Below are 11,548 nucleotides of genomic sequence, written 5' to 3'. Positions count from 1 at the left end.
AAGAACAAATTAATTTAAAATTAATTTGATCAGCTTAAGTTCTTTTTGGTTCTGACCTAATCCAATCAGGTCAAAACCCTGATTGAGCCCAAACTTGAATCCAATTCAATTTGGCTCATCCTTAGCACAATTACTCAATCAAATTGAGTTTATTAGTAATTTAATTACTAATTAATCCTTCAATAATTACTTTAATTATTTTATAAGATAATTTGCCAATCAAATTGACCAAATTACCCCTGAATGATTCTTAATCATTCACCAGCTTTCTTGATCAATCAGGAATCTTCTATGTGTGTGACCTCATAGGTTCGAACCTAAGCCGGTAGTATAGGAACAATTTTCTACACTAATCGATGTGACCATCTAGCAATGGTACCCGACGTCCGGATAGGTCGAATATATGCGAAGCAAATATTCTGGAACCCTGAACTATGGTTACTGTATAATTCAATCCCTTTGACTCCTAATGCCAGGATGACTTAGAGCTCACTGTCAATCCTATAATTAGTACATCCATTATGTGATTAACTTTAGATATCCCGTGACTCCTTACTGGGATTACCCTGGCCAAGGTTTTGCTAAATTAATCACAAGACATTATCTCCTGTTTTCAGAAGGGGTCAATTCCATCTTGACTCACAACTGACTACGCAAGTACTTGACTACACCCAGTGACCTTCCGTCACTGAATTAGAAATTCAGGTAGTCCGGTACCAAAGTACAGTGAGTTGCTTGCTAGCCACAGGTTGCGGTCTCAGGTCAGAGGGCCAAACTTATACCCATATCCACTCGGAACATCTCTCGACAGTAGAGCGTTCCGGAATTGGTCACGTTTAGTGAAATGTACTTCTACACTTCACTTGTGTGGCATACCAGTGTCTCCACACTCCTTGGTTAAGAGGACAACCAACGTATATGTCACACAACGACCTAATCTCGATAATGTTGTCGTCCTAGTAACAACATATCATTTCGTCGCAAACAAGTTTAAGGACTCAAAGATAAATCCTCCTTTATCATAACATAAGTCCTAAGGACTTCATCATATAAGAGTTCATTTGAAGATGAAATCATGAATAATGCCAAATAACACTTTATTAATTTGTCAATTCATTTACAAAATTCAATCATCAATATGCTGACGATTGACATTTAGGATACAAATTCCAACAATACTCCCCTGAGAGAGGCTCAGAAACTCCCTCTCCAGCTCCCTGATACGACTGGAAGGAAAATACTTGGAGTAGAAGGCCATGCAGAATCCCGGCCAGGTCACAGATCCTGCATCCTGCATCATGGTCCTCTCTACAGACTCCCACCAATGATGAGCCCGGTCCTGAAGCATATAGGTGGCAAATCTGATCTTCTCCTCCTCAATACAACCCATGGCCCTGAAGGCCTTCTCCATCTCATCTATCCAACATTCGGCCTCTTGGGGATCGGTAGTTCCCTTGAAGGCCGGAGGAGCCAACTTTCTGAACTCTGCTATACTCCTCCCCTGATCTGAAGAACTAGCAGAGGGAAATAGCTGCTGTGGTCCCCTCTGCTGCCGAACTAACCCAACAACCTCTCTGATCAGCTCCATCACCTGGGTCGGACCTCCCATCCTGCTCTCCTGGCCATGATCTGGTCCATCCAGTACTGTCTGATCATCCTCATCCTCCTGGACTCTCTCAGTCGGATGAGAAGTGGCTGGATCACTCCCGATAGTCTCGATCAGGCGGCGAGGTGCCACACGTGTACGGCGGGGCGGCATGCTGATACATACACAAATAACACAACATCAGGGTTAGATCCATCCACTGTAAAATTTTCTACCCCACTATCATTTCTTCACATGTGTCCCTATATTCCTCTTTTTTTTTTTTTTTGAATAACACATCATTAGTGTTGGATCCATCCACCCATAAGATTTTCTACCCCACTCTCATTTCTTTATATGTGTCCCTATATTCCTAAGTTTTTTTTAAAAAAATTATTATTATTTATTATTATATTTATTATGATTCTGTTTTAATGTCCCTAGTGATCTTTAACATATGCTCTGATACCAATAAATCTGTCACGCCCCGAACCCGGGGCCCGAGGCGCCAGCAGACGCCGCGCACCTGCAGGGCGGACCCCGCAGGCACGCAAGGCAGATAAATCAGATCAACCATCAATAACTAATTAAAAATAAATTCCAGCTTTCAATTCAAATGTCCATATATATACATAAGTCAAAAGAAAGTCCATATCTACTAGCTAATTACATCATGATCACTCTATCCCGTAATCCCCATAATCATATATCATCACCTGCAAAAATGTAAATAGTAGGAGTGAGCTAACAGCTCAGTAGGCAACATAATGCAGTAAAGTCATCATATAACATATCGTCATGCATATAAAAAGCAACTAAACTCATGAATCCAAAAATCCACACGATAATCCGTAAACCCGATCCGAGACTCAAAATAACTCAACCGCATGACTACGGCCACATCACCCAGTGGCATGGTTACACCGAAGTGCCAATACAACTCTCCGAAGAGCCGCTCCACTGAGCCAACGCACCACTGTGCCGCACCCCCTGGTGCCAAACTCACACTCCACTGAGCCGCTTCGAAGAGCAAAATGCACCCCTGTGCCGCCACTATTCTATCACCGGTGGTCGCGGTATCGGAACTAGTTCCTCAGTACAAGTCGACAGGGCCAACGTATCATCCCATTGGCAGGGCCTAGACTATAGTCACGCGGATTTTTAAAAATCAACAAATCAACTTTCCAACTCAAGTCGTGAACAAAATCCCAATAGTACAGTACATAACAGTTTATGAAATTAAATATTAGTTTCTAATTCTAACACATGATGTCCATAATAATTTAATAGTTTATGAAACTAAATGCTTAATTCTAATTCTAACATATAATGCCAATAATAAATCACAACATCAACATATGCAATGTGCATGTTAAAATTCTACTTTAAAGCAATAGGTCACCTACCTGGGCTAGCTTAAGAATCCTTGCCACAGATATCACGAACCCCTGATTAAAACACAAACATTAATTATTTAATTAACTAAGAAACATAATTTAAACTATTTCTAATCCCTTAAACCCTTAAGTTCATAGATCCCTAAAATGGGCCCCTAATATTAGACTTAGACCCTAAGAACAAATAAACTAAAACCCCAAAATCAAAAACCTTTTAAAACCACAGCCAATTGTGGCCCAAAACAGATTAGGCCCAATTGAACCAAACCAGATTACAGGTCCAGATCAAACCGGCCCACACCAAACCAGCTCTGATCAGCCCAGATTAGATCAAGCTTAACAAACCAGATTACACTCAAATTAGACCAACCCAAGTCTAGACCAAATCCACAGTCAGAAGATGGTTCAATCAGATCAAAGTTCATTTGAGTCTGGTTTGTGACACCAACAGAGCACGGAAATTGATGCAAGGGAAACACCCAAAGTTCATTTTGTCTGGTTTGTGACACCAACAGAGCATGGAAATCGATGCAAGGAAAACACCCAAAGTTCATTTGTGTCTGGTTTGAGACACCAACAGGGCACGGAAATCGATGCAATGGAAGCACCCAGGCGGAAGAAGAAGAAGAAGAGGAAGAAGGAAAAGAGGAAGAAAAAGAAGAAGAAGGAGGAGGAGGAGGAGGAGGGTGGCTTGTGGTTCCGGCCGGCCCTCAGCGGTTGACCGTGGCCCTCGGCGGCGGCACTCGGCCAGCCGCCGTCGGTCTCCCCACGGTCACAGGCGACGGAAGGGAAGAAGAAGAGAAGAAGGAGGAGAGGAAGAAAGGGAGGAAAAAAAAAGAGGAAAGAGAGGGAGACCGGGGCTGGAAGCCCGGCCCCCGTTCACCCACCTCCGGCTGAACTCGTTTCGGCCGGATTGACCCCGGCCGGCCACCGTCGGCCGGCCGAATCCCACAAAAAAAATTTCCCAAAAACAGAGAAATAAAGCCAGTTGACATCCCTCTTTCTTTTCCCTTTTAAATCTATAAAAAAAAGATAGATGGTTGTCTTCCTCACCTCCGGTCGTCGACGATGGATCCCCGGCGGCGTTGGCGGCTCCGGCGGCGGTAGCGGCTCTCAAGGAAGGGGAAAGAGGAGGAAAAGATGAATTTCTTTTAGAAGGATGGGCTCTTAGAGAAGAAAGAAAGGGAGAGAGAGAGAGAGAGAGAGAGAGAGAGGGAGAGAGGGGAAGAGGGAAGAGGGGGGGGGGGTGGTGCGAAGATCCCACAGGCTGTTTGGCCGGCGTGGTCTTCGTGGGGAGACCACGAAGAGAAAACTTGGGCCCAATAACGGGCCCAAATTCAGATCCTTACAATCCACCAACCGCCATGATTACCAGGTCACAAAGCAGAGAGAGCACGAACCGTCCGATCACATGGCGATCATCAAAATCGGCACGAACATGTCTCGCACATGGTGGGGCATCAAAAGCTAAACATCTCGCTGCCACATTTTTCGAGTTCGCAGTAGGGAACATGCAGCCCACGAATTCCATTATACGTGTCAACGACTTTTTCGTTTCCCCACGAAATTGCATCTGCTGCCACAGCAAAGCCTTCGACCCCAGCCGATACCACTACCACCGAGATTTTTCGCAAACATACCAAGGCAACCTTCGCCTGTCTTTGCACCATACTTTTATAATTTAATTAGCTAAGAAAGGTAGAGATTTGACCGGGTCAAACCAAGCAGCAACGCACCTCAGTCCGAAGAAGAACAAATGCACGAACAGATAAAAACCCAAGAAAAGGCATGAACGCCAAACAAGCCCTGCGACCCTTAACGCACAAGTAACCCCACCCTTGTCACATCTTTTCATAAAAAATAATTCAGATATTATTTTCCTTTTAGAAAAAAAGAAGAACGAAAACCAATCACGTCCGACGTTTACAGAATCCATTACTGGGATGGGCCTCGAGAAAGCGGGAAACAGATGCAGAAAAATCCAAGTCAAGACAGAGCAACAAGAAGACAAGGTCATTTTTCCTTTTTTTTTTCTTTTTCTCTTCTAAGGATGATATATTAAACCCTTCTTTCCATAAGATATGGATTGATAGAACATACAGCAGACAATTACACAATTGTATATGGCCTTCCTAACTTCCATCCTCATACCAAAAATACAAAAGCGAGAAACTAGAACAAATAAGACGTTTTGCTTATTCCTCCTCAAGCTCAAGCGTCCGTGCTTTTTGCAAGTCAAAAAAGGCTGCAAAAGAGAGAAGCAGGTCAGGTGGTGGAGTCCCGAAATGAACACCAGAAAAGTGTCTTATTGGATAAGCACCCCAGTCCTAATTCTTCTCCAGAACATCAAAACATGGCTTATTTCTTCCTCCACTACTGTCCCTCCTTCCATTCCCTACACGGAGGCAAACTACTTGAGACCTCAGTCTTCCGTGCACTTCCTCCATCCCCAAATCCAACAATAGTATTCCTTCCTAGGCTACTAAAAGCAACACTCGATGCTGCTCCTTTTTAACTTTTCGTCTACTTGGTACCGATGCCTACTCCAAGACTACCATCAGTAGGCAAGAGGTTAGAAGTGGAGAGGGTTAATACGTCCATTCCGGTGGGAGACGTATGTCATCGCTCGCAACGACCGGGTGCTGGGGACGGAAGTGGCTGCGCTTCTGCTGGGAAAAGGCGGTGTTGGCTCGGTCCAAAAGCACATCTGAGGCAACAAAAGGAGATTACTGCCATCAAAGAATGATCCTCCCAACTCAAAAAAAAAAAACACGGTGCTCAAACTGTCGGAAAATAATCAATATAACGAATCCAAGTTTTTGAAGAAAAGGTCGTGCCATGATCGAGAACAAAGCCAGCCGGATAACCTTGCCGGGCCCCCGATTCCTCCGGATTCAAGTTAAGAGCCTGAACCACTCGTGCCGGAAGAAGTACGGTCCAGCAAGCTGATGAACAGGGAAGGGAAAATGAGGTACATGCGACATCAACCCAAAGTTTTAACATGAAATTTATCTTGCGAAGAGCCGTAAAACACGGAAAACATGCCACTAGCGGACAGAAACCTCAACTAGAAAGACAAAAAATGATCACGATTGCACCTTAGACCGACCATAGGTTCTGTTTTAGTAATTACCGAGTGCATGTATACCTGGCTTCTCGCTCGACTCGGTTGGAGCGCCGACTCTCCGGGGCAAGAAAACTCCCGTGCCGGTTGACTCCTTTCTAACGCCAGCGCCGGTCAGAAAAACCGCCCTCATCCCCGAACCGGGTCGGGGTTGCCGCTGAGGCTTCTGAAGAGGTGGCCATGCCGAAGGCGGCAAGCCAAGAGGCCGGCCGTACCGCTTTTCCTCTCCATAACCCCCGACGCAGCTGCCGCCCCTCGCTCTGCTCTCCCTCTCCTTCACTAACTGCTGCTGCCTCAGATGACGAAACTACAAAAGACGAGCAGAGCACAGGAATTAACAGATGGAAGATTTTAAAAACGTGAATACCGAAGAAAGGAAGCCGCTTCAGAGAGACTCACTTGAGCCGCCTGTAAGTGCTGTTGGGTGAGAAGCGTGTCGTGGTAGCCGGTGCTGTGGTTGTCGGAAGCGGCGGAAATCGGAGCAGGAGGCTTCCTCAAGAGCCCGCGGCCCTGCAAGTCGTGCTGCTTGTTGCTGGGGTCGTTGAGCCTCAGCCGCCTCACCTGCCACGCCGGATCGTAGAGCAGATCCCAGGCGTCATCCTTGTACTGCTCTAGCGGAGTCGACGGAGGGGAGGAGACCATAGATGGGCCACTGGGATTCCCTTTCCCGGATGCCGACCAGGGGCTCAGAGTACACTGTGGCGAGCCAGCCATAACGTCTCGTGTCATCTGAGCAAATCAAGAAAGCCCCAAGTCAGCTGACTGGAAGGATTTTCGCTAGAACTCCAATCCATACATCTCAGAGGGATGGTTGGAGTATGGATACCTTTACCTTGTCACCGGGCAAAAGAGGGGATCCCTCGTCGTCCTGGAAAAAGGAGCGAGCCATCTTTTGGGTCCGACAGGCCATGTAGCTCTCCTCCTCGCTCTCCGTCCCGGTCAGAGACTCCACCGTAGAGCTCGGATTCGAGTCGGAGCCGGAGAAAAGCTGAGAGGAGAAGGATGCCCCAGCAACCTCTGCTTCCGGCTCAGTGGTCTCGTCTCCTTCGAGGAAGAAATCGTCGCAGAGGAACTCGGACGGAAGCCAGAACTCGGCGTCCTCCATATTTTTCGCCATATCGGGAGGTAAGAAGAAAAAAAAAGACAGGGAGAGGCAAAAAGTAGCAGCGATAGGAAGGGTGGGCAAGACTCTAACAGTAGGACGTGTTCGCTGGCCAGGTTGGTGAAGAAATAATAATAGTCCCCCACTCGCGGGGTTCCGCTACTCTAGTTCCCCCTCGCTTCTTCGGCTTGGGCCCCTCCCGAAAGGCAAGAAGAAGGGACTCGAGAGAGGTAGGGAAGCAAGAGCGTTTTGTCGCCTCCCTCCCCCTTTCTTTTTCGGGGACAGAGGGGAGGGAGAGGTGCTTTAAAGAGGTAGCGAAGGGAATGTCGACGGTTGGCTGCGATCGCCGTGGCGTGTCCCGCCTGCGTGCTTTGCACAGCAAAGATGCCCAATTATTGTCCACGAGAAACCAAAAAAAATAAAGAAAAAGAAATGAATAAAAGGGTGGAGGAAACCCTAGCTTTAATTTCTAACCTCACCGTTTCACCAGCGTCCTCTTTTCATCTTTTCTCCACTCTTGCACAATGACTTATCCGTCCTTCCCATAGAAAAGCAGTAACTGACTTCCAAAACCTGGCAAGGATGAGATTTTATCTTCTTTTTCTTAATTATATTCCAGAACATTTGTGGCGCATGTAACATAAGACTAGCTATCTAACCTTTTTACCTACTTTTATGCAATCAAAAGAGACAAAAAAAAAAAAAAGATTCTAAAATAATCAAACTCGATATAAATATTAAGCCAGATATTGCAAAAGATTACTAGACGGCAATTTGATAGAATAGGATGGGTTGCTGCCATACCAGCCTCTACTCTTTTTTTCCTTTTTCTTTTTTATGATTAGAAAATAATAAATATACACAAGGATGTATATATGCTTGTGTGTATTTATCTATATTTCAAATACATATATGTACCTATATTTGTTCGTACGTATATAAGAGAAGCAGGCTTCAGGTTTTGACTATAAATCTATCTAAATCCAAAACTGACACGGTAAAATACTGGCAAATATAATTCAATATTTTAGATTTTTTATTTAAATATATCAGAGATAATTTTTATTTGATTAGCGGGTCATGGACCTCCATCAATATCCTATCGCCGTCCCGTGAGATCACCGTTTGAGCGATCCTGTCAAAGCGCATTACAAAGCTTCATTCTTTCGTCAGCTGATAGCAATTGGAGAGCAGCGTTCCATGCCGCCGATGTTTTGAGAAATCACCGTCTACAGTACGTGCCCCACGTGGCCGTGCATGCGGTCCTATATCCCCGTTCATCATCCCGGCGCATTATCAGCGGTCACGGTGGTGCATGAATATTTTGCTACGCAGTATAAGCAACAATTTGTCCGTCGATCATGTGGTGGGCCAGGATGGTTGCGCACCGTGTCGTTCCCGGAATCCTGAATCTAGGGGTGACGTGGCTGCGGCTGGAGATAATCGCCGGATGGATGGACGCGGTCTGCGACCGTTGGTTTCAACGGCTGTCGCTTGCGCGGCAGACGGCCGCCACGGCCAACTCCCCGTTTCGCGGACGCTACTCCGGCTTATTAAATCCAGTTAAACATCTCTGCTTGATGATACATGGAAAATAAGAAACCTGTGGATGGATCCAGGAGGGGACAAGTGTCGAAAAGGACAGCACAGGCAGAAATGGGATAAAGAAATGGAGCCCTGTCGCGATGGATCCACAGGCCGCTTGCTTCGCTACTTCCGGCTAACTGGTGTTCCTTGGGGCAACCCCATTCTCTTTTTTTTCTTTTTTTTTGGCTCCTTCCCTCAGCGGTTTAGATGTCTAATGTCGATGCCGATTCCAAAAGCAACCTCCCTCCTTCCAAATTCAAAAATTTTAAGGCACCAAACCAATTTGGATTGGTGGATGGATTCAGGCGGCAGAGGCTGCGCAATCGCAGCGGTTGGATGGACTCTTGATGGTTCGAGATGTCTTGAGCTCTGTTTCTGCTCTTGGTGTGTTTCTTATAGTGTTTTTATCTGGAAGCCCCCATTTCTGAGTTTTCTCAAAATAAATTTCGACAATTGTGTGCTGAATGACGGAGGAAGAGGAGATGCTGGCTTTATTATCAAAGATTTAGAGTACAGAATAATTGCGGTTGATGGTTGCCAAATCTTCGATATTTCGGTCTCGGAGGCTGAGCTGAGGGCAGCTTAGGCTGGCATAAGTTATGCTCAACGGGCACTGCTGGCTAGAGCTGTACCACTCGAGGATGATTCGGTGATAGTTATTAGTTGAATCCAATAGAGCGTTGGTGGAATAGATGACTACCATATATTACTTAGAGACATGCGGACTATGATTTGTGGTGGAATGGTCTTGCAGGCAAAGCATGTGTACAGAGGGGTCAATGAAACATCGAATTGAGTGGTCTTATATGCGGCTAACCACTCTAAAGATTTTTTTTTTTTTTTTTTTTTTTTTGTTAGAGAAGACAAAATCGCCAAATGCACTCTGTAGCTTATTATATTTTGGATATATATATTTTTTTCTATCAGTATCTATAATGTACCGTATATTTGTTAAAAAAAATAAAATGGATAGGGTGAGTGGTGGGTTGATCGTTGCTGTATTTATTGCAGACAAGGACAGACCGGACCGGGCAGCACGATGGATTTTCTTGTCCCGGCATCAGACGGCCTGCCACTCCCACCTCATTACAGCAGATCGACCTGGATCGGACGGGGATGGTGACAGCAATCAGTACCGTCATTGGTTCCCTGCACTAGCAGGTAAGATTGAGCTGCAACGGACGGTCCCGATGGGGGGAAGAGTGGGAGCTAACCCAACGTGGACCCGGACGAGACACCCATAACCTGAGCGGCTTGAAAAAGCCCACCAAAAAAGGGAGCCTACTAGGAAGAAAAAAAAAAGCGGGCTGAAATGGTTCTTCGTCCGGTCTTTTGCCCGGACTGCAACTTGGTAGGGGGGGGTATATGCATTAAAAAAAAAAAAAAAAAAGGGAAAAGGGGCGAACATCAATACACTGGTGGTTTCAGTTTGGTGGGGTCGGGTACAAGGAGGAATCGGTCATGAAGTAGGGAAGCCGCGCATGAAGGCATTGTCTGCTGGCTTAACAATCTTCGAGCGCTTTGAGTGACCCTTGATCTGAGCGTACTTCAAGTATCGCCTTTCCTGTTTTTTCATCTTCTAAAACCTCTTTTTTTTTAGTTTGGAGGCAAAGGCAAAGCGATGGATGCTAATCACAAAAGCCTGCCAGCTGCCAATGCCCCCCCTACTACTTATATGGCTTCTGCACTCTTTGATGATTTCCTGGACCAGCATGATTTCTATGTTTTCTTGCCGTGCATACAGTTAAGAGTGACTGATGAGCTGAGCTGGGTGCATCCTGGTCGTTATTTTGTATACTTGGGGGGGGGGGGGGGGGGACGTCTGCCAGGTTATTAGCTTAGCTTGGGAGGTTCGAGACTTCCTAGGGATTCAACATGCCGGCACTTTTTAATTGTTTCCTTCTTATCTTATTCTCGGCGTCAAGAAGTATTCATAAAGGTGGATATTACTCTTACTTCAAGACTTGGTAAAGGATGAGCGATGATTGCGCATGGATGATAAGTATATGATTGAAAGATCAATAATCATAATGCGCGGCTTCAGATTAGTTGGCATCAATAAAAATCTTGCGAACATTTATTTCGTTATGTTATTATGGTATGCTATTATGATATGTTACTGGGATATGTTATATTATCATGATTTAGGATGGCGAACTCTCCTTTTAATTGCAATCACAAGGCAAATGATTGTTTTTATGATATAAGCACGTTCGGTCAAACGGAAGCGCTCGCTGCTCTGAAAAAGATCATCGAAGCTTTAACATGTTCACAATGTTCACAAATCGTGCAGCAGATTCCTAATCGTTGCCCTTATCCTTGTTTTTAGAAAATTAACTACAAGCAAGTACATGTATTAAGGAATATTAATTTCATTTAATTGCCGAGTCAAGGTTAAACAGGAAGTCTGGATGCGACCTTGTTGTCAAGTAAACCCCGAGGCTGCGATTTTTAGCTTCAAGTCTTGGCATATAGAAAGCTTTTAGCTAAGAAAATCAAAATATAGACGCTATAACAACCAAGACGTTTTCCGCGGATATCATGCTGCTTCGTCCTGCACTGGGAGACATGCCTACGAGATTCTGCTTCCCGTTTACATTTTCGTCTCAATGGGAGTGAGAGGGTGAAGGAAGACGTTTAGCCATCGCATCCAAATCTCCACCTCCAGATGCTCCGGACAACCCCGCATTTTTCGATGTTCACCATTTGCTGTTGAAAATCGGTGCGATCAAGATGCCAGGCTAGCCGGGCTA

At 45.3% G+C, this 11,548-nt stretch overlaps 1 protein-coding gene across 10 annotated transcripts; it reads right to left on the bottom strand.

The window, feature by feature from the left end:
- Nucleotides 1-4,998: 4,998 nt before the first annotated feature.
- On the bottom strand, nucleotides 4,999-7,491 carry LOC103722540 (uncharacterized). 10 transcript variants are annotated; one of them, XM_008813126.6, is made up of 5 exons: nucleotides 6,933-7,491; nucleotides 6,506-6,835; nucleotides 6,131-6,413; nucleotides 5,820-5,927; nucleotides 4,999-5,689 (listed from the first exon to the last, which is right to left on the bottom strand). In XM_008813126.6, the coding sequence occupies exons 1-5, from the start codon at nucleotides 7,221-7,223 to the stop codon at nucleotides 5,571-5,573; spliced, it is 1,131 nt and encodes a 376-aa protein (XP_008811348.2). In that variant the 5' UTR covers nucleotides 7,224-7,491; the 3' UTR covers nucleotides 4,999-5,570. The 10 variants fall into 10 exon arrangements, with proteins under 10 accessions (XP_008811348.2, XP_008811347.2, XP_088569580.2 ...); XM_008813125.6 differs by having other exon boundaries at nucleotides 6,116-6,413; nucleotides 6,939-7,485; XM_088713454.2 differs by having other exon boundaries at nucleotides 6,939-7,485.
- Between the last annotated feature and the right edge of the window lie 4,057 nt (nucleotides 7,492-11,548).

The sequence above is a fragment of the Phoenix dactylifera genome, chromosome 17 (assembly GCF_051530095.1).
Source record: "Phoenix dactylifera cultivar Ajwa chromosome 17, Ajwa_hap1_PhDact_Kaust_v1.1, whole genome shotgun sequence".
Lineage (NCBI taxonomy): Eukaryota > Viridiplantae > Streptophyta > Magnoliopsida > Arecales > Arecaceae > Phoenix > Phoenix dactylifera.
Note: the sequence above shows the minus strand (reverse complement) of the source record. Positions and strands in the feature narration are given on the sequence as shown.